Source organism: Misgurnus anguillicaudatus, chromosome 2 (genome assembly GCF_027580225.2).
Source record: "Misgurnus anguillicaudatus chromosome 2, ASM2758022v2, whole genome shotgun sequence".
NCBI classification, from domain to species: Eukaryota; Metazoa; Chordata; class Actinopteri; order Cypriniformes; family Cobitidae; genus Misgurnus; species Misgurnus anguillicaudatus.
This window is the reverse complement of record NC_073338.2, coordinates 39798507-39820329: the sequence shown is the minus strand read 5'-3', so window position 1 is coordinate 39820329 and position 21823 is coordinate 39798507. Positions and strand designations below refer to the sequence as shown.

Genomic DNA, 21823 nt, shown 5'->3' with positions numbered 1-21823 from the left:
TGGTCACACCTACAAAGTGGCAATTTTAACAATAAATGATCTATATGGTATTTTGAGCTAAAACTACAAATATGTACTCTGGGGACACCAAAGATTTATTTGACATCTTAAAAAAGTATCGTTTAAATGCATTATTGTGTATGACAAAAGTGTCCTACTGTACTTGTTTTCTTTTTAATAATGATGATTGAATATTATCTGATTCATAACTACTACGAAATAAATCAATGCAGAATATTTTTTGTCAATGAACACATAGTAAATGGGTTCCCTGGAACAATACTCAAATAGGGATGCATAACGAATAATCGCGATTAATCTATAGCAGAATAAAACTTTTAGTTTAGATCATATATGTGTGTGAACTGTGTATAATTGATTTTTAACCTTTATTTAACCAGGTAAAAATAATATCTTTGTATAGATCAATGCACATACATGCATGTATATATTTAAGAAATGTTTACATGTGCATATACGTTTGTATATTTATGTATAATTTATATTATATATACATATAAATACTTAATATATAAATATATATTAAAAATACATGCATGTGTGCATATTTATATAAACATACTTATTATACACAGTTCACACACATATATGATGTAAACAAAAATGTTTTTTTCTGCTATAGATTAATAACGATTAATCTTCATGCATCCCTAACAGCTTAGCATTCATCCAAACATTTTTGACCATAAAATAATGTGATTGACCAATAAAAAAAACAAGTATTTCAGTGAGTCGTTAAATACTAGTTTCATTTACAAAAGCTCATGTTGAATGACATCTTACCCACACATGTCTGAGTTAAAGATGTCTTTCATTTAAGTGTCTGTTCTCGCACACATAATCATTTACAGTACCATGATATTATTTCATTCAGATTTCCAAGAGCTTAAAAGAAGCTCATCATAAGCACAGACACTATTACAAATGTATGAAGAAAAAGAAAGAAAAGACAAAAGGAGATAGATTCAATGATGGACTAAGAGAAAAGGAGGAAAAAACAAAAAAGGTCAAAGAAATAAAAAAACAGACACACGCTCACAGGGAAAGTGTATGCCCAGGAAAATGAAAATTTCAAAGCCATGTTCAGACCCACAGATACCCGGCATTAACAGCTCAGTATTTCAAACAACAGCTTTGCGTGTGAGGATTACAGCTGGCAGACAGTCTGTAATGAGAGCTTAAATAAAAACCTCTGTTCTTTGACGTACATTAGCACCCAACTGGCTTTATGTCTTGAAAAAAGTAAGAAATGCACTTTATAAAGTGAACTAAACCCAGTAACTATGACACGGCATGTATAATTTATAGACTTTTATCTGTGTGATTTTTAGTTCAAAGTTGTTTCTCTTACCTGCTCCTATAACTCTTTCTATACGTATATTCGATGCATCAATTTCCTTGGCAAAATCCCGGACGGCTTGATTCGGGTCCTCGTAAGTGTGGGGATGAATGTACGTCCTGCTTCCCGGCAGCTTGACTGCAATCAGAAAAAAATATTTTTTTAATCCGGGCCGTTGAGTCGCCATTAATGCCAAGACACGATCATGCCGTAAAACCAAACAATCCCTTAAAAAAGTTGGAGAGGATAAACTCCACGGTTAGGCTGACATGGTGATTTATATCCCAGCTGAAACTGGGAGATCTTTAACATTTATGTTGCCTCTAAAAAAACAGACATTTGTTTTGACAATCCATTAGGCCTACGTGTGAGTTTGTTTGGCCACTGTACCTCTGCCGTTCTGAAACTGCATTTTTTCTTCATCTGGATCTTGCTTTGCTTTGATGTAGCCACAATGCCTGAAACACACACACACAAAAATGAAACATCACCTTTAAAAAATGTCCATTTTATAAACCAGCCAAAAAATTGTATGGCCTCCTGGATTTCATGGCTGTGTGAGAGCGACAAAAAGATTATCCGTGTTTCAATGCTGCTGTTGAGAATCATCGGATGAAGTTTCCTCTATATAATGTACACTCGACTAAATCACATTTTTCAGTAACTCACACTTTCCAGTCTGCACAGAGTATATACAGCTATAATTAAGTCTGAATGATATAAATCATCCATCTGAACACAGAACATGAAGTAAAGTGTTAAAACGAGAGTTTTAATAAGCGTTTGCCGTCATAAAAGTGTGTCTCTTTACAGTACCGTATGTGTGTGTTGAGTACCGGCACATCTGTGAGTATTCTCTGTGGGCATGTTGGAAAGTCTAAAAATACCCACTGGTGTTCTGGGTCTCTGTGGGTACGGTTCGGAAACAGTCTGCCACTGCCTGCAGCAATATACTGCAACACATGCTGTATAAACGCTTCTACAGGCTAACCATCATTTTAAGCATCACTACAAAACATCTCTCATTTGTTAACTAATGGAGTTTGTTGTACGCTCTTGGAGTCTACATGAAAATATTCTCTGGGGGAGACAAAAATGTAGCTGAGAGTCACTTGTCTTCGGATACTTACATAAATTCATTTAGCGGGCGCTTTTATCCAAAGTGACTTACAAATGAGGGCGCATTCAACATTTTTCTTGAGTTTAAATGACGTAATACTAATAAAGAAAAGGTTTTAGTGATTTGAAACAATCTTTAAATATATTTTTGTATATTTGAGTCTTTCCCCATTAAGGTAGTGAGCTCTTAAAAGCAACCTGTGCCTATTCTTTAATAGACAGGTGCTGCACTGTAAATTCCTTGTTGCACTTAATCAATTTGATTTTATAATTCATTTCAACTTTCTTAACTAGTACATATTGTCAACATTGGGATTTGAAAATAAGGGACATTTCCTAAACCCTAAACACCTCTTTATTATAAAAAAACCCACGCCATATGCATTCAGTGTGCACATCCAAAGGTGCGAGTTTGTGTACCCGAGGAGTTGGCGGACGTGCACGCTGAGTGTACGAGGCGGTTGTAGATTTGCACGCAGCTCGTCATTCTCTTCTTACTCTTATTCTTGTTTCATTGGTGGGTGTCTTTGAGTAATATGTTACAGACATACTGCTGCCTGCTTTAACGGAGGTGAATGTAGCAAACATCAAATACGGCCAGTTGGATTTTTTTTTTGAAATATTAAAAATATGGGAGAAATATAATTTATTATGCAATAAAAGTTAATTATGCAATAAAAAATAAATTTGCACCATTTTTATGAAAGTTAAGACTGAATGGACCTGAAAATGTCAAATGGTGTAACCGCCAATTGTGCCAAAAATGTAGAAATATTAAATATTTTATCCACCTTGATGGCATGTAAGCATCATCATCATCATCAAAAAACTAAATTTTAAAATATCATTTTATTAGTTATGTAAATGTAAATTTTTATGTGTTCTTGTAATATTTGTCCTGATATATGCTGCCTGAAAAGAGCTCTGTTTTCTAAATAATCTTTGACAAGTGATGTAGAAATGTATGTAAAACATCATATAGGGCTGTCACAATGATTAAATAATCGTCTCATCGCAATTGTTTGACCTCATCGCGATGATTTCAGATCACTGCGATGATTGCACATCTCTCTAAAAACACAAGGGGGAGCTGCAGCGCCTGTATAAACGAGACAGTGTCAGATTACTTTTAAGAATGTGTTATGTGTATAAATATTTACTGCCAGATAAACCTTGCAAAAGATTTTATTTAAATAATCACAACAATCTGTGAAAATTATTTCATAAACAAAAAAAGTATGAGACTTAAATGTCAAAGCAATAAACAGGCAATTAATCGTCATAACCGTTACGATTTATTAAACAATTAACCGTCAGCCAAATTAAAAAATCGTGACAGCCCTAACATCATATTACACTAAACTAGATGATTATATTTTATTCCACATTTTTTATCAATACATTTATCTTCTAATAAAAAAACCCAGTTACACCAATTGACACAGACCGGTTACACCACATTGACATTTTTGCAGTTATCCCCAAAATATTCTTTCAAAATGAAATAAAGCCAGAAATTTTAGACTTGGTTCTCAAAAAAGGAGAATGTATGCAATCTGCAAATTTATTTTGAAATTTTTACCGTTTTACATTTAATTTATCCATACAAACACAAAAAAATGTATGTCACGTCATTGACCCATATATGACTCGTCACTACACTGTAAAAAGTGAAAAGTTGGATCAACTTCTCTCTGCTCTAATTCATCCCAAAGATGTTTTATTGGGTTGAGGTCAGGACTCTGTGCAGGCTAGTCAAGTTCCTCCACACCAAACTCGCTAATTTATGTCTTCATGAACCTTGCTTTGTGCACTGGTGCACAGTCATCTTGAACCAGAAAGGGGCCATCCCCAAACTATTCCCACAACGTTGGGAGCATCAAATTGTCCAAAATGATAAGAGTGATTGGAACACCTGAATTCAATGATTTGGAGGGGGTCCCAAAACTTTTGGTAATGTAGTCCAAAATTTAGTGTAGGTCCAACCCTAATAAACCAAATCTAAACAAGATAATCTTTATTTTAATGGTAGAGAAAAAAGGCCCCTCTTTCAAAAAGTACGCATTTGCAGGTACACAGTTTATATTAGTACCTCAAAGGTACATACTGTATAAGTACCTCAGTGAAAGGCACATAATGATACTGAATGTATAAGTACCTATACAGTACATTTTTTAAGGGCATTGCCCCAGTGAAAGCTAGAGACAGTGTAGGGTTGTCGGAGCATGGTCACAATCATACTTTTTAGGATGGAGCAAGACTGGTACCACCTGCTGAGGAACTTTGCCCAGAAAACCATTTCATTTCCTACACTCTCAAAAATACAGGTTCCTAAATGGTTTTTGTCAGGCTATATGCTTATATTAAGAGCCGTCAACATCCACAGAGCCTTACTATTGTACAAAATGTTCTTTGTTGGTGCTGTGTGGTCTCATAAAAAAACCTTTAACACCCACAAAATCTTTCTGTTAAAGTAAGAAGGGTTCGATAGACGGTTTCATCAAATGCATGCGCGTTGCAGCAGTTGCGTGCCTAGCCCAAAGTTAGAATCCATCTGCGCTTGTTTATCGGTCTGGTTAACAACTAAACTGACCTCAGGAACAAATACCTTGTGGAAAATTTTGGTTTCCAAAAAATGAGGGGAGACATTGTGCATGGAACATCGCTGTGCGGATTTGGCAGTCAGGCAAGTATTAAAGGATCTGCAGCTAATGTTATATACATACATTTTACGTAGTAATGTTAGCTCAGTGTAATGGTTAATTTGATGTGGACTAACGTAATTAACTGGTTATTTAATTAGCTTGTTATTTTAACCATCTTTATTTTTAAAAGTACATGCAGCAGATCGTAAGGAAGATCTTCTCAAAACATAGTCCCTTCAGCGTAACCGTCTAATCTTTTATGCTTCCTTGCAAACAGCATTATGCTTTAATCAGAGACACTATCACTGAATTACATTTCCCTTTCTCAGGTTTATCTCTCCCCCGTTCCTGCGCTCAAACTCTCTTTAGCAATTTGTCTCAAAGTATGAATCCCTCATGACAGCTAATCTGAGAAGAAAATGTAGAACTCTCTCATTACAATCAAGCACTAGTACATTTTAAAATCATTTTGATTATAATTGGTTTGGGGTGGCTTCCAAAGATTCGTAATGAGCGTGGCACGGTGATGGAGATGGCCGAGCTAGCGATAAGTGTTGGCAACGGAGTGGCAGATGAACTGGAGGCTCCTGGCTTTTAATTTGGCAGTAATGATGAGCAGAGGGGAGAGGAGACGCCCGTGCCAGGGTCACGGGAGCCCAGCCGTGGCTATTTGGCAGACTGGAGCTGTGATTGCGTGGCAGAGACGAGTGAGAATGATTCGGTCTTTGGCAAGACACGCACACGTGTACGCCACATAGTGGAACTGATTGCCAGTCTTCATCATGCTCCATCACTTTACTCTGATGCTAATTTTCAAACACAAGCTTGACATCGTGTAAACTCAACTAATTGGCTGGACGGATGGATCTCCCCTGGTTGTGGATGTTGAAACTGTCGGCTCGCATTGTCATTGATGTCAGAGAGAAGAAACTGTACCATAAATGAAGGATTATGGGGGATGGTTATCACAACCAAAAATCTCGCAATTCATTAAAAAGTTCAAATTTCGTAGGTTGTTTTATGAATGTAATCCCAAAGATAGGAAAATATCAGCCAAGCTGTCTATCAGAAAAGTAAAACAAGGCCACAAAATAATAATGTGTGTGTAAATGTGTGTATGGTGTCTACAATTTTGTATCAGTGTAAATAATTGTTGTGCTGGGGCCCAATGCATTACCATAATGTATTGACAATGATGCTTTAAATCATTACAGTTACATTAGCAAGACTTGCGAGAACACCTTACTTTTAAATTAACATTAATGCATTTGGCAGATGCTTTTATCCAAAGCGATTTACAGTGCATTTATTGTATATGCACTATAAAAATTCCTTTTTGCACAGATTGTTAAAGAGCACCTATTGTCCGATTTCACGTTTTCACATTTCCTTTGGGGTGTAAGTTTGTATTAGTACATGTTAACGATATGCAAAAGGTACAAACCCCAAAGTAAATGAAGTTTAGTTATCGTCTCCAATGTAAAAATCCTTTTTCTTGGACTACAACAAACACACGGAGTGTAGGCAACAGTTTACTTCCTGGAATTGGTAATGTATTAGAGACCGACATTATCATAATTCCTCCCGCTTCGGACTCACAGCCTGTAAGTTAACTCCTGTTAGCAAATGAATCTTTCAAACATGGTAGGGAGCGTCAAATTTTCAGCTGACGTCAGAGGTATTCAGGCCAATTGTTTTTGTTATTTAATGAGCGCGTTAGTAATATGCGCCTATAAACGGGACGACAATGCGCGTTTGCTTATCACATACATGGATGCGCAGCAGCACAAAAACACTTTAAATATAAAAAAGAAAGGATTAAAATGTAAAAGATTATTATTGAATCTCTTGGACATAAATGAGGACCGATTATGAGACGTTAGAAGGCGTAAAAAGCTGCTTCACCTGTTGCCTGGTAAGTAAATAAATGCTTTGCTTTAAACAAATGCATCTATTTTTAAATGTTTTTTTTAAATGCTACACCACAGATTTATTGTATATGATGACACTGTACCTGTGGATATGGTGAGATGAGAACCGTTGTTAAGTAATGCTTTAAAAAAAAACATGGCACTGTCCGCTGAAACGGCTCTCCGCACATTTGTAAATTCTTTATCTCTTGTTTGTATTTTTAGAGTACAAACATTTTCTTGCATACAAATTCCGTTTTCTAAATAGGGAAAAGGCATGGCGCCAGGCACAATTGGCTTTTAAGGGGGATGAGAGCTGAGACTCTGATTGGTTTATTGCACGTTACACCCAAAACACACCCATTACTCATTAAGTGAATAGGAACAACCCTTTTAGGCTGGCGCTTGGCGCATAAAGCATTTTTCCCGTTGTTAAATTAGCAAAAGTGGAATCGGACACGCCAATTTAGACCATGCGCTGTGATCCTTAAAATAGGGCCCAATGTGTTTTTTAACCATAAACGACACAAACACATTATATTATAACAAATACACAAAAAACTGCTCTTTAACTTTAATCTTAATTACAATTAAACTTTCTTGACTAGTAAGGAGCTGCTATAAATTATAAAAAATAAGTTGAATTAACTTAAGTTATTTCAACTTTATTTTTATCATTTAAAGCAACTGAAATGAATTGTAATTTCAAGTCGATTAAACTTAAAAATCTAAGTGCAACAAGGAACTTTTTCAAGTGCACATAGTGAAAAAATTATTTCAAGTTGATTTAACGTAAAATTTAAGTGCAACAAGGAATTTGTACAGTATACAATCTCTGTAGTCTAAAAAAATATTGGGTTATTTTAACACACTGTTGGTCAAATATGAATATTTTGTTTAAGTTTGTTCTTTTCTGACCCAACACTTGGTTGAAAATAACCCAGCATTTTTTTAGAGGAGTGTGGGATCGAACCCACAATCTTTGTGTTGTTAACGCAATGCACTACTAGCTGAGCTTCAGAAATGCACAAATCCAAAATAACAATAGAAAGATCTAAAAATGCCAAAAAATACAATTTGTAGGTCTATTTATTATTAAAAAGCCGATGAAGTCAATAGCATGTTTACATTATTCAGCATGTGCGACCCAAGCGTTCTGTAATGGAATCCTGCTTTAAAATGAGAACGCGCGCATCTATGTCAATAGCTCGCATGCATTTACATTATACAGAGCGTGTGTGCGGATGCTGAAGACCACAAATCATAAGCAGCAGTTCTCATTGTGAGCCTGTACGCTTGACAGACCTCTCAGGAATCTAATGAGAAAAAGAGCATCTTATATTGACAAAACGTCTCTCCTTGAAGAACAAAGCAGCGAGAATCATCCTGATGTACGACTCCAATCTCCCAGCGTTCCTCTGCAAATGAGCGAGAGGTGCTTTACTTTTATTCAGCAGTGCCTCTGCTCTATCTGCTCGGCCCTGGCTACACGAGGACAAATCACTTTGTGCTGCCTGACACATCCTCTCTCTCTCTCACTTTCTCTCTTTCTCTCTCGAGCGTACTGCCACACAGAAGAGATGGATCCAAGATGCTCCGTTCGCCCAGGCCTGCTATTGTACTTTGCTGACTGGAGGAAAGAGCTATTCTTGCTCTCCGTGCAGGTCTTGCAAATTTGAGATTCATATTTCCTCACTAGCATTTGCATATCAATTTACCTTCCCGATCTAATACGCTGTCACGCGAATGCCGTTTTTCACGGCGGCATCTAACTTTCTGTCTTGGGAACCGTACGGTTGCAATCTGAATACATCACCGTTCCTCTTATTCCAGTGCATTCTTTATATCCGATTTTTTCTTCTGACCTTTTTACTTTTGGAAACTTCTGAAACGTTAGTTTCTTGCTTTCCCTTTATCTTCCGATATATTTTGAGAACTACATCTTGACACTCTTTGAGGTCTTGAGTTGGAGCAAAGGCTGGCAGTGCTGACAATGTGCTTTTTGCTCAAAGCGCTCCGCTGGGCTGCAGCATACTAACGTTATTGAAATGAGAGCTGGGGAGAAAGTGATCTACTGTAACAGGAACCCTAGAGCTAAGGCACAGTTTGATTCCCCATCTCTGGTCTGAAAAGCGCCCCTCCCCAAAACAGAATCACCTCAGGATCAAGGCCATAAGAAAGCTGCCCGAATGAGGACAGCTCTGAGATCAAACGGGAGACAAAACTTTCTCCACGGCTTTGGCTCGGATGGATGGGTTTTATGCTAAGGCGCCTTTAGAAGAAATCTTTATACGTTTAAACTGCGCTCAAGTTAGGTAAATATTGCGGGCTTTCAAACCAAACATTCTCAAATTGAAATGTGCAAGGGAAGTTCAAGGGTTGGAAAGATGCACCGTATGCTTACATGACTTTCTCACCTTGGCTAAAACTTCTTTGAAACTTGGACCCATGACAAGTTGGATAATGAGAAATAGTTCACATATTATCTCAAACTTTCATGACTTTCAGAAGTGAGAGCTGATGGAGCTGTTGGTAAAGCCTGAACTTTGGTTCATTTGGACTACAAAAATAGGAGGAGGGGTCAGGGTTCTCCTCAACGTCCCTTTTTTTCTCTATCCTCCTGGCACGGCATTCATCTCCATTAAAGCTTCCCCAGCCACATGTCCTTGCCAACTGTTTCTAACTGACTTGCAATTAGGTTAAAAAAGCAGCCCAGATATTCCCATGACTACTGCTGCCCGTACCCTTGCGCTCCAGCAGTGTGTTGAATTACGATCACCTCATCTGGTTCAATTCATCCGGCATCTCATTTTACAAACATAAAGTGGACCGACTATAGAAATGAGGACAGGAACGCTGGCATGATATAAGCCTTTCACTAATGAGTAATCAGTGACTGTCTGGACCAACCGATGACCCTTTGAAATCCCTGTCAGCTTATTATAAACATAAAATCACAGCTTCCTCATTAAGCTTAAAAGACTTCCTATTTTCTATCAAAATAAGTAAAATCTCATATAACCTCTTCTTAGGATTTAACAGACTGGAAAGTCCAATATTTGAACTCATCACTGACCTCCTGTCATTTCTTTTTAAAACCGTTCTCCTCATCCTCAAATGATGAATAGCATGCGGTGTTAAATGTTTGGCTTCCTGTTTGGCGTGTGTCTGGCCTGAGGAAGTGCAATAAAGTTTGAAAGGACTCCACAAAGGGCACAGCATGAAGTTATTTTCGCCCATAATGCTTAATTGCTTGTTTGATTACCTTGTGTTTTCTACTGCATTAAAACAGGGGGTGACCAACCTTAGCCTTTCATTTGGCAATAAGCAGGTGACCTTGAGATAACCACCCATGCTGACAACTAAAAACCGCCATGGTCAAGCTCATACTTTATTATTAATATGGAGACTAAAAAATATGTAAGACAAAGTGAACTTTGCAGTTCTGTCCTACAGGCTTCTTTTAAAACTTTAGGAATGCTATCAAGTATATAAATAAAATAAAGGTGGTAGTTAGAAGCCCAAACAATTGTACTTGCTAAAAATATACTGTTAATATATTGTGTATTTTGAAAAAAATATGTTCTTGTCTTTCCAAGAAAAGAATGGTTTTAGAGCCTCATACCAATGTAAAACATTTTAAACGTTTTATGTAAGATTCCAGAGACCAACACACTGATCTAAAGAACCCATCAAAACATTATGAACTCCAAAGAACCAAAAATGTGTAAAGGTGCTGTAAGGAATCACTGCCAGAAATGTATATTTTAGAGAGCTCTACAAGGAGCAGTAATGTTGCACAATAAGTTGTGTTCAAGCAGGGCAGTGGTTTTTTTTTTAAAGGGGACATATCATGAAAATCTGACTTTTTCCGTGTTTAAGTGCTATAATTGGGTGCACAGTGCTTCTATCAACCTAGAAAATGAGTAAAAGATCAACCCAGTAATTTAGTTTTGGTAAACAATTCTCTGCAAGCATGTGAAAAACAGGTAATTGAAACCTGGCTCCCCTTGTGATGTCAAAAGGGGATAATACCACCCCTTAATCTGCACTATCCAACCACGGCACAGCCATTTAGTGCAGAGATCAGCTCATTTGCAAAAGGACACACCCACACACATTTTTGCTCACACCTACAAAGTGGCAATTTTAACATGTTATAATAAATGATCTATATGGTATTTTGAGCTAGAACTTCATATATGTACTCTGGAGACACCAAAGATTTATTTGAGCTCTTTAAAAAGTCTTGTGAAATGTTCCCTTTAAACAAAATGTAATTCAGTCCCCAACACTTTTTTGACCCAGTGTCAAAATTTTTGCTAGTTTGTTACTTAGATTTGAGTGAACTAACATTCAGCCAATCACAAGTGTGTATAATGAATCAAATCATCTCTTGTGCGAATCTGCCATGAGCTTCAAATCTCCTGATGCTTTCGCAGTTTCTTTTATTCTTGACTCCTCTTTGCTCTTTTGGCTGTTAAATGCACCACAGAAAAAAAGCAGGGGACAATTAAGTCCTTCTTTCAAACACACACTATGCAAGTTATGGTTTGACCTTACACAGCATCTATACTGGACACAATTGACACAACATGACAAAAAACAATAGAACTCATTAAGAACGAGGCCTGGTAATAAAAAAAGTATACTGTAGATGTCCACAGAGACTCAAAATCCCAAGTCTTGCAAAGTTATTTTGAGTATGATATCACAAAAATAGGTTCCTGTAAGCTATTATGGCATATTCACAAAACTGCCACTGCAGGTGCTATAAAAAACAATTTATATTATAAATAGAATTTATTATGTGAATGTATTTACTTCGTAAATTATGTAAAACATACATAATTAGTTTGGACTTTGAGGGTCATATCACCTAATGGCGCTTTTCCATTGCATAGCACCCCACGGTTGGGTTTGGGTCGGGTCAGCTTACTTTTGGGGGCTTTTCCACTGGGTGCAGTACGTAGTACTGATACTTTTTTAGTACCACCTCGGTTGTGGATCCAAGCGACCTGAGCTGATACCAAAATGTGACGCGAAAGCACTGTAGATCACTGATTGGTCTGAGAGAATCAACACTACCATCATCATCGCTATAATGTAAAAGATTAGCTTTACCTTCATGCTAGCTTGCGCTGTCTCGAGCAAACATGTTGTCATCTGTTCTCTGCTATAAGTTCCCAAACTCCCTTTTAGCGATAAAAAACATCCACAGGTTGAGAATCAGGACACCATACCAGGTTTTTTTCCAGACTTACAGTTTGTGGCGGCACATTTGCGACGGGTACGTCCGCATATATGCTTAAATGCGACTTAAATGAGGCTCAGCGTAGCGCATCGACTGACGCTACGGGTGTTTGTACAGAAACTGTCATGTGAGACAATGGTAGTGATAAATGCGATGTGTAAACATCTATTTGTGGTGGCCAATTTTAATTTTGTGGCGGACTGAGAAATAACGTTAAATGAATGTATGGGGATGTATAGCATTCCAACGACACTCTCGCTAGTATGATGTCACAGCAGTAGGCAGCGCAAATATAACGTCCCTTCCACTCCAAAGTGTTTCTAAACTTGATGGAAATGCTAACCAAGCCAAAATGAGGTGAGCTGACCCGACCTGACCCAAACCAAACCGTGGGGTACTATGCGATGGAAAAGTGCCATAAATGAGCTGCCCCCTCCCCACTTTTATAATGCCTGCTATGCCCCTATATGTATGTGCTGTATAAACTGACAGTCACAATTTTAACACAATCAGTCTAGTTCAAATAAGACTTTGTCTTTGAAGTCAGAATCAAAGTAAATGCTTTTAAGCAGACTCGATTAAAGATAAATAAAAGAGAATTAAGTGAATGATCCAGGCATTATTCAGTTATGAAGAAATTCAACAAATGACACACTTTGTTCGCAACTGTCACAAAGTAAAGTAACGAGAGAGAAAGAGAAAGAGAGAGTGGTCGGGGGGCTATCAAACACACAAAAACCAGAACAAAAGAAAAGTGAAGCTACAACTATAACACAGCTTCTGTGTAAACTTGGTCTCAAGAATTATGAATCCAACAGAGAAAGAGAGATGGAGAGAGACCGAGCCAGAAAGACAGAGAGAAAGGAGCAAGATGGAGAGAGACAGAAAGGCAAAGAGAGAGAGAGAGAGGCTGTCCAAAACTCCATATCCTGAGTGAGGGAATGTACTGGCCGCAGTGGCTGTCAGCAGGGCTGATTAGCATAGACGACAGGCTTTTTTCAAAGATCAGATGATTTCTAATCACTCGGTGTGTTTGCCACAGCACTAATAAGATGGAGGCGAATGAAGAAATGCCTCCCTCATTTCAAGGCTTTCATCACACAGAGTGGCTCTTCAAATTAATGGCAATCACTGACACCCACTGCTCCAACTCACGGGAGCCTGCGCCGAAAAAATAACCTCATGCTGTTCTGTGCGGTCTTTACATTATCGGGCAATAACAGATAGCAGAAAAGAATGCGAAAGAAAATGCTCGTCCCTCATCTCTTGATCCCTCGATCTTTCAAGTCCTTTGTTTCTTGGCTCCTTCTCGGTCGGAGGAGACCTGGCAGCTCTCCAAGGCCTGCGCATGCTGTTTTAAAAAAGATTTACTCCAGCCAAAGTCATTATTAGTGAAGTGAGGAGATTAAATGGTGATATCTGCTAAATTCCAGGATGTGTTTCTGATAGGTGTGGAGAAACATCCAATTTGTTAACTATTCATTATGGTAATTGAGAATGCGGGAGAGAAAATTACAGTGATAATGATCCTATTTTTTTCCAGCCGGATTTTATTAGTTTGATTCAGTACACCAGTCAGAATCCAATTAATTAAGAAGTTTGACCTCTGACAACATGACGGCTGCACCCTAATCTATGCAGGGGCCGTGCACGCAATAAAACTCTCATTTGCTAATCGGCTCACCGGAACATACTGGTGGATCGTCGCAATAAAAATGAATAGTCAGAGAATGCCTGTGTTTTCAAAAAACGGTGTAAATTACGCTAAACAAGATAGCGAGGTCTCTTTTGGTGTTTTTTAACTGAAGTTCATAGCACTCCCTACGGATGAAAATCAAAATGTAAACTCATATTAGTCATAATAATTATTGAAAGAAATATTATTGAAAAATACTCAAAAAGTAGTGAATTAAATCTGCTGCTGCTGCTGATGATGACTATTATTAGCCTATTATTATTAGTACTAGTAGTAGCTATAGAAATAATAATAACAATAATAATAATGTTATTATTAATAATGTTATTATTATTAATACAAATAACAAAAACTTTTAACAAAACATTCTGCCACACAGTAACTGTTGGCTGTTCCTGATAACTATTATTGTTATTATTATTATTATTATTATTACTGGTAGGAGCTATAAAAATTATTATTATTATTATTATTATTATTATTAATACAAAATAACAAAAACTTTTAACAAAACATTCTGCCACAAAGTAACTGTTGGCTGTTCCTGATAACTATTATTGTTATTATTATTATTATTATTACTGGCAGGAGCTATAAAAATATTATTATTATTATTATTATTATTATTGTTGTTGTTGTTGTTAATACAAAATAACAAAAACAACAATTCTAACAAAAATTCTGCCACAAAGTAACTGTTGGCTTCCTGATAACTATTATTATTATTATTATTATTATTATTACTAGTTACTACTACTACTACAGTACTACTATTATATTTTATTATTATTATTATTATTATTATTATTATAATTATTATTGATATAATATAATATAATATAATATAATATAATATAATATAATATAATATAATATAATATAATATAATATAATATAACAATCATAATAATAATTGTCAGGATCCTGTCAGAATCATGTCTTGAATTATATATAGTCTTTGTGACAGGGTCCTGGCAGTGCCATGTTTTATGTGGGAGATGCGTGGTTTTAGTATTGGTTTATTCTGACCACGCATTTCCCGGGTCTCGTCACTTTTTTCCCGATGCCTTACTTGTAATGATTTCCAGGTGTATGTAATTTATTTTGACCCTATTTAAAGTCATTGTGTTGGATGTTCTTTGCTCGTGCGTTTGTCTTTCTTGTTTTGAGTATCGTGTGCTGATAGTATCATGTCTAGTTTATTATTAATAATAATAATAATGATGATAATATAACAACAATAATAATAATATTAGGGGTGCACTTTCACGATTCGATTCGATTCCGATTTTTAGGCTCGAGATTCGATTCAAAATCGATTTTCGATTCAAAAACAATTCTCGATTTTAAAAAACGATTCACAGTGTGTAAATGTAGTTTACTTTTTCCTATGTGACTGATTGTAGTAGATATACAATTTTAAAGGAAAGAAACACAACAAATTAAATGTAAATGTAGTTTGATATTAGTTTATGTCTTCATGGAAAAATAAAAACTGTTATGAAGCAATTAGATGACCCCTTTAATCAAACTCTTTTAAATACAATAATTTAGTATATTAATGATAGACAAAGACAGTGCAGGTCTATAGATTAGAAATGTGACTGGTGTTATAATGGTTATTATTTCTATTAGATAGAGCAGAAGCAGGAAAAGTGTCTCTCTGTAATCCACTCATTCAGATTCAAAAGTCTACTTGCTGTCCCACTGACAGGGGACTTTACATTACAGCTTTGCGTTTTGTAAATATTGAGTCAGCTTGAGCTTTGCTCATTCACAGTGCAATAGATTTTAGAAAATATATGGTTTATTAATAATAATAGAAAAGAGCCAGTTTTATCACCATAGAAACCATCAGCATGCTGAAACTGCACGCGAGCTTTAGCGCGGTAGCGCTCACGATCATTCTCCGATCGACTCAGGTTTTATACATAATATTAATCAGACTTTGCACCCGAAGTAATTTAACTATGACTGTCCCGGACCCGACTGACCATTTCAAATACAAACCGGGAACCATATACGGGCCGCGGGTGCTCCGTCAAGCTCTCTAATGTTAAAACTCTGCTCAAGTTCAGAAACATGAAGGATACAATGTGACACGAGCTTGTTCACGTCGCATCCCAATTCATTGAGAAACAAAGAGCACGTGAACCCATACCGAACTCATCATGTCGCACACAAAATGTCATTATTAAAGAGTGTCATCATCACGTAAAAACAAAAAGACAAAATTTGATGCCAGATATACTTGGGCACTTGTTAATATAACTGGGCAGTGCTGCAGCAGCATTGTGTGGGAAAGACTGTGACAAGTGTGTGCGGGCGTCAGTGAATACGACGCAGCGCCATCTATGGGAATACTGAGATAAACTCATTTCAGGACAATAGTAACACGGCATTACAAAAGAAAATTATGAATCGATTTTTGGAATTCTATGAATCGATTCTGAATCGGCAAAGCTTGAATCGCCATTCAAATGTGAATCGATTTTTTTGCACACCCCTAAATAATATAACAATAATAATAATACAAAATAACATAAACAATTCTGCCACAAAGTAACAAAGTAAGCGTTTCTGTTTCCAAGAAAAGGTACATTAAAAAAATTGTCTGATGAATTTTACAATGGTCCCAAGGATCAGATATCCAGAATTTACAACAACCTAGGATGCTTTTGTGCCTCAGGTTCCAACTTACATTTCCCAGATGAGCACCACAGCTCATGCTACTGTAAGCCAAGGCTGCAATCCATATTGTTTATGTAATGCCGTTCACATAGACCTGATTTCTTGTGTTTGTACCAGCAAAGCTTTTTGGAAAGGTACTACGGTACAAGGAAATTTACTGTATACTCTCTCCCAAAACACACAAAGAGTGCATCATCTGTAGGTGTAAGATTCTCTTTCTGTGTAATTGTGCTTGACAGGCGGCAACTTGGTTTGTCTTCATTATCTCAGTGTTTTCCTCTCTTTTGTGCTGACTGTGCGATATTTCACAGCTCAAAATGAACTGTCCTATAATCTCGGCCACCCTATAGATACAATTACCCAATAATTTTGTTACTGCTGCTGAAGAGCGCTTTTTCGCACAATGACTATATTGCGGTGAGAGGTCGGTCCGTCACGTGAAGCGGTTGGGAGGACAATTACATTGTAAGCATGCTTTGGTAACATGTTGTGCCGTATGCATTTGTGAGAAAATGTGCAGAGAAGACAACACCTGAAGAGCACTTGAAATGGTGTTATCCATTCCAGCCTTCATAATGGGACCGATCTTCAGTTTACAAGCAGGTTTGGGTTTAAAAACACAATTATGTACAATTGCGGATGCTCTCAGAAAGGCGCTTTGGTGATCCTGCTTGCGGCACGGACGCATCCGTGGCTGGGCAAGAAAACGAGCCAAACATTTATTAGACTGTTTGGCCAATCAAAGATGTCACTTATAAACATTACCATCTAAAGACATACTAGAGGTAAAACTGAACATTTTGTGCTGAAATCCATTTTGAACGATGCACGTGTGACATAACAAGAGCATGAAAATGACAGAAAACATGGTAAAGAGTATTATGTTCTCTAAGCCGAAGAAATTTAGTACGGAAATTAATGTGACTAACAGTTTGTGTGTGTGGAGATTGCTTTGTTGTTGTCATTAGGTTTTAAGAATAGCCCAAGGCATAGCAGATGCTGATAACATATCACAAACAAAGAGCTACTTATTCTTTCTAATTAGCTCGATTTGAAAGTCTTCCTGTGTATTTCATCTATGATTATATAGATATATTAAAATGTGGCATAAGATGCATACGCCATTGCTCTTATACATCTTAATAAGCAGTAAAAAGGTGGTGGTATGGGATACTGGGGTTTAAATACACAGGAAATGCTTGGCACACTACTCCATATATTTTCACTGGTCTGACCTATTACAAACTACATATGAGGGTGTTATTTGAAATGTTAAAATATAAATGTTGTCATATTAAAACACCCCAAGGTTACATTTTTCAGAGTGTAACTAGGTTTAATATTAAAAAATGATGTTAAATGATTTATTTAAACAGCTGTAGATGTTGTTAATAAATCTTTAAAAAATGATGAATTTGATTTCCCAGCAGCTAAAAACATTAAAAAATGCAATTAAGAGAGAAATATTGGCATGTGGGGTGTGCACGCCAAATAATTAGGCGCTCCACTGAGGATATGGCTTAAAAGAGATAATCCCACAGAATAGAGCGAGTTGGACGTGGGAGTTAAATAGATTTTCCAACTTTCTCATGAGTTGAAAACAAAAATAATTGTCTGGCAATGATAAAGGCAGCAGTGATGTTCTGCAGGTCCACAAACTAAGCTTGCAGGAGTTTCTTAGTGGTTAGCACCTGCTTGCCTGTCTGCTAATTTAATTGCTTCGTAGGGAAACGGACTAAAACAGGCAGAATTTGATGACTGAACACCATCTGCTTGCTGTAGCATGTGCCATTTTTACCTGTTGTCTATATATAATTGCACAGATATTCTGTATTCTGCCAATGTAAGTCCCTTGTGTACTAAAAAAGCAAATTAAAATAGTATTATTTATTTATTTTGCCATTCTATTGATACTAGACGTAAACAGGGAACAGGTGAGGATGGATTTATGATGTGTTTCCAGCACTATGCTGCGTGCGCACTAAACACAAATTAAAACAATTTGCGCGAGTAAATAACAAAAAGTTAATGCAAAGATGTGAATAGATGCAAACTGGGGCGATGGGAATGATGTGAATTGGGCGGTGCAATTGCCGCGAAAACACGCAATATTGCAGAAAATATTAAACTCAAACAAAAAATTTGCATGACACACAGTTAAATCCCGCGAGTAATCTAGAGCAGTGCTTCCCAATCCTGGTCCTCGGGCACCCCCTCCCAGAAAGTTTTAGATGTCTCCTTATTTAAAACACCTGATTCAACTTATCAGCCTCTTTCCAAAATGGTAAACGCGTCTCCCTAAGAAGCTGATGAGTTAAATCAGCTATGTTAAATAAGGAGACATCTGAAACTTTCTGGGAGGGGGTGCTCGAGGACCAGGATTGGGAAGCACTGATCTAGAGCAAGGAATCCGATGCTTTACGTTTGGTGTGTACGCAGCATTAGTCTGGTGTACTAGAGGTCATGGGTCCACTTGGATCCAAAAACCCAAGGTCTGACCCAAAACTTGAATGGGTATAAAACTTTGACGCATCCCTCGGACACAGGTCAGGTCTAATATTAGTGGTCTCGGGTCTCCTGTTATTAAAAATAAATGCGTTTTCACATAATGACCGACAGTCGAGTGATTGACACTTCAGCACTTCAGACTTCATATTATCAGGTGTGTCTCGGGTCTGTTTGTTTTTTCTTTTTAAAAATGTATTTATGCACGTTGCGTTCAGGTAGGAAGTGATTTAGGTCAGTTCAGGTTAGGAGAACCGATCTTTGAACTCAAGAATACCTAGTACCAACCTATAACCTGGTTTCCATACTGGGGGGCGGACCCACTTGGGTAAAGTAAAAAAATGACTTTACCATGAATTATGTGTAATCGGACAACCAAGAGCACTACACTGTATCATTTAATATGTTTAATGTTTAAATAAAATTGTCAATTTGATATAATTTATGTCATGAATTTTCTTTGGGGGGACGTGAAGGTATGCAGCCTACACAAAGGGGGGGACCTCTAAAAAGTTTCAGAACCACTGCCTTAAACCATGGCTCAGACATTATGTGAAACACCATTCTCCCAAATATAGCATTTATTTTTTACATTATACAGATGCTGCACTTGACAGTCTGTACATGGGATGGATCAGGAAAGATGAAGAAAGGGGAGCTAGTATTAGGTTTTTGCACAGGTTTTGGCAACACATGCAATGAAGTCAAACTGTATGTCGGTAAGCCAAAATGTTAGCAAAGTTAAAGGATTTGTGGTTCAGTTGCATTTGAGCTGGGCTAGGGGATACTGGCTGAATTTCATAATTTCATAATTTTAGTATGAATTGCGGTATACGTTACATATCTTGGCTGTTTCTACAAATTGAAAGAGATGTCCATGCAAGTCAAAGCTTCATGTAAGATGTCAAAATCAACAGCATGTTGAAAATAAAATTCAAAGCTGGGTTTTCTCCCTGTTTGACAATATACAGCTGCACAATATGCGAGCTGGTTGGAAAGCTTACGTCTGACCTCAGTGTATATTTCTGGTGGAGCTTCTGTTGAGAGAAGGGGGTCATATCAGACTATACCGATATTAACTTAAACAAAAAATTAAAGCAACACTAAAGATTTTTTTTACCTTAAAATAAAGTTTCCAAAAAAGTTTCAGTCGTTCATCCACTCGAAACAGGGTGAATGGCACTTTCACCTTCGCTTTGCAGCCCTCTATCAGCCAAAACCGCAATAAAGAAGTTTCCAACCGCCGGGTCGCGGACCTGTAGTTCGAGTGAAAACTTCAAAAACTTGCTTTACGGCAGACCTACAATCCAACCAGAGCCAGCTTTGCTGCAGTAGGCTAAATTATTTACGACAGTGGTAATGGACAATTCTGCTTCTAACCTGTAGGGGGAGCAAAGAGCAAAAACTCTTTAGTGTTGCTTTAAGTTTAACTTAAATTAACTTGAAAAACTTTTTCACTTTAACTGAAAATTTTAAGTTGATAAAGCTTACATATTTTGGTTGTTATCAATTTAAGTATTTTTTTACTTTTTATTTTTTACCTTAAATTGTCTCACTTATTTTTTAAGTGCTACCAATTTAAGTAATTTATTTAAGTAGTTCCAACTTTCACTTTTTAAAGTGCATCCCATATCCCGTTGGGAGAAAATACTGATATATTACCAAAACTCGATATAGACTGTTTAAGCAACATCAACATAATCAAGCGGCTTTTGTGGATAAAATGCAACTTCTAATGGATTTCCACTAAGGGTGTAACGGTTCAGGGTAAAGAATCGAATTGTACCGTTATCCTCCCACGGTTCGGGACGCACGTGTGCCACGGTGCACCGTGTTTGATTTGACCACGCATTTCTAAAATAGTTTGGTAAAAAAAACAACGCATAAAACCGCTAATGTATGGTTCTGAATAAGCTCTGCGTGTGTTTAAGTGAGAGTACTTGTCCAATCAACTCGAAGTATGCAAATCTGTTGCCAACCTCACAGTTCCACATCACGTGTTGGGGTGTGTGTGTATGTGTATGCGTGTGTGACGCGGACCATTTAGCGCGGCAAGCGAAGGAGAAAATACGCTAATAGAGGCACCGCTAGCTTCATTTAAGTCTACTGCAGCAGCGATGCTCAAGAAACGTGGACAAAACTGTAAAATTTGCTGTCAAACCTCTACACAAAATTGTGATCCATGCTCCCCTCATCTTTAGAATTTCTTTTTTTTTTTGACAAATTTTGTTCAAGTGCATAACCACAACAATGCGCGTGCGTCCGATGAAACAGTATAGACGGTTTAATCGGAGGCATGTGTGTTGTCGCGGTTACGCATCTGGTCAGAACTTTACTTCCGGTTTCTGTTTATTTAACGCTATGTGAAGGGAGGTTTGGCAGCTGGTTTGTAGTTAACATTGTATACATAATAGTACACATTTGAACTCTTTCACCGCCAGCATTTTTTTTAAAAGTTGCCAGCCAGCGCCAGCGTTTTTCATGATTTTCACAAAAGTTTAATGCCTTCCAGAAAATGTTCTTCTTTAAATATATAAACATACAATATATCAAATGAAAGAACAGACCCTCTGCTTTCAAACAAAAAGTAGTTCTTTTGTAATCAGCTTTTGAATATGAGTAAGTTTCTGCAAAAACACCACA

General features: G+C 37.1%; 1 protein-coding gene across 1 annotated transcript in view; it reads right to left on the bottom strand.

Moving 5' to 3' along the window:
* Nucleotides 1-21823, bottom strand: part of epha4b (eph receptor A4b) — a 176727-nt gene that overhangs the window by 33771 nt on the left and 121133 nt on the right. The window contains exons 9-10 of the mRNA XM_055203154.2: nt 1751-1818; nt 1373-1498 (exon numbers count right to left, since the gene is read on the bottom strand). Of these exons, the coding sequence (XP_055059129.2) occupies nt 1373-1498; nt 1751-1818 (194 nt within the window). The remainder of the gene's footprint in view (nt 1-1372; nt 1499-1750; nt 1819-21823) is intronic.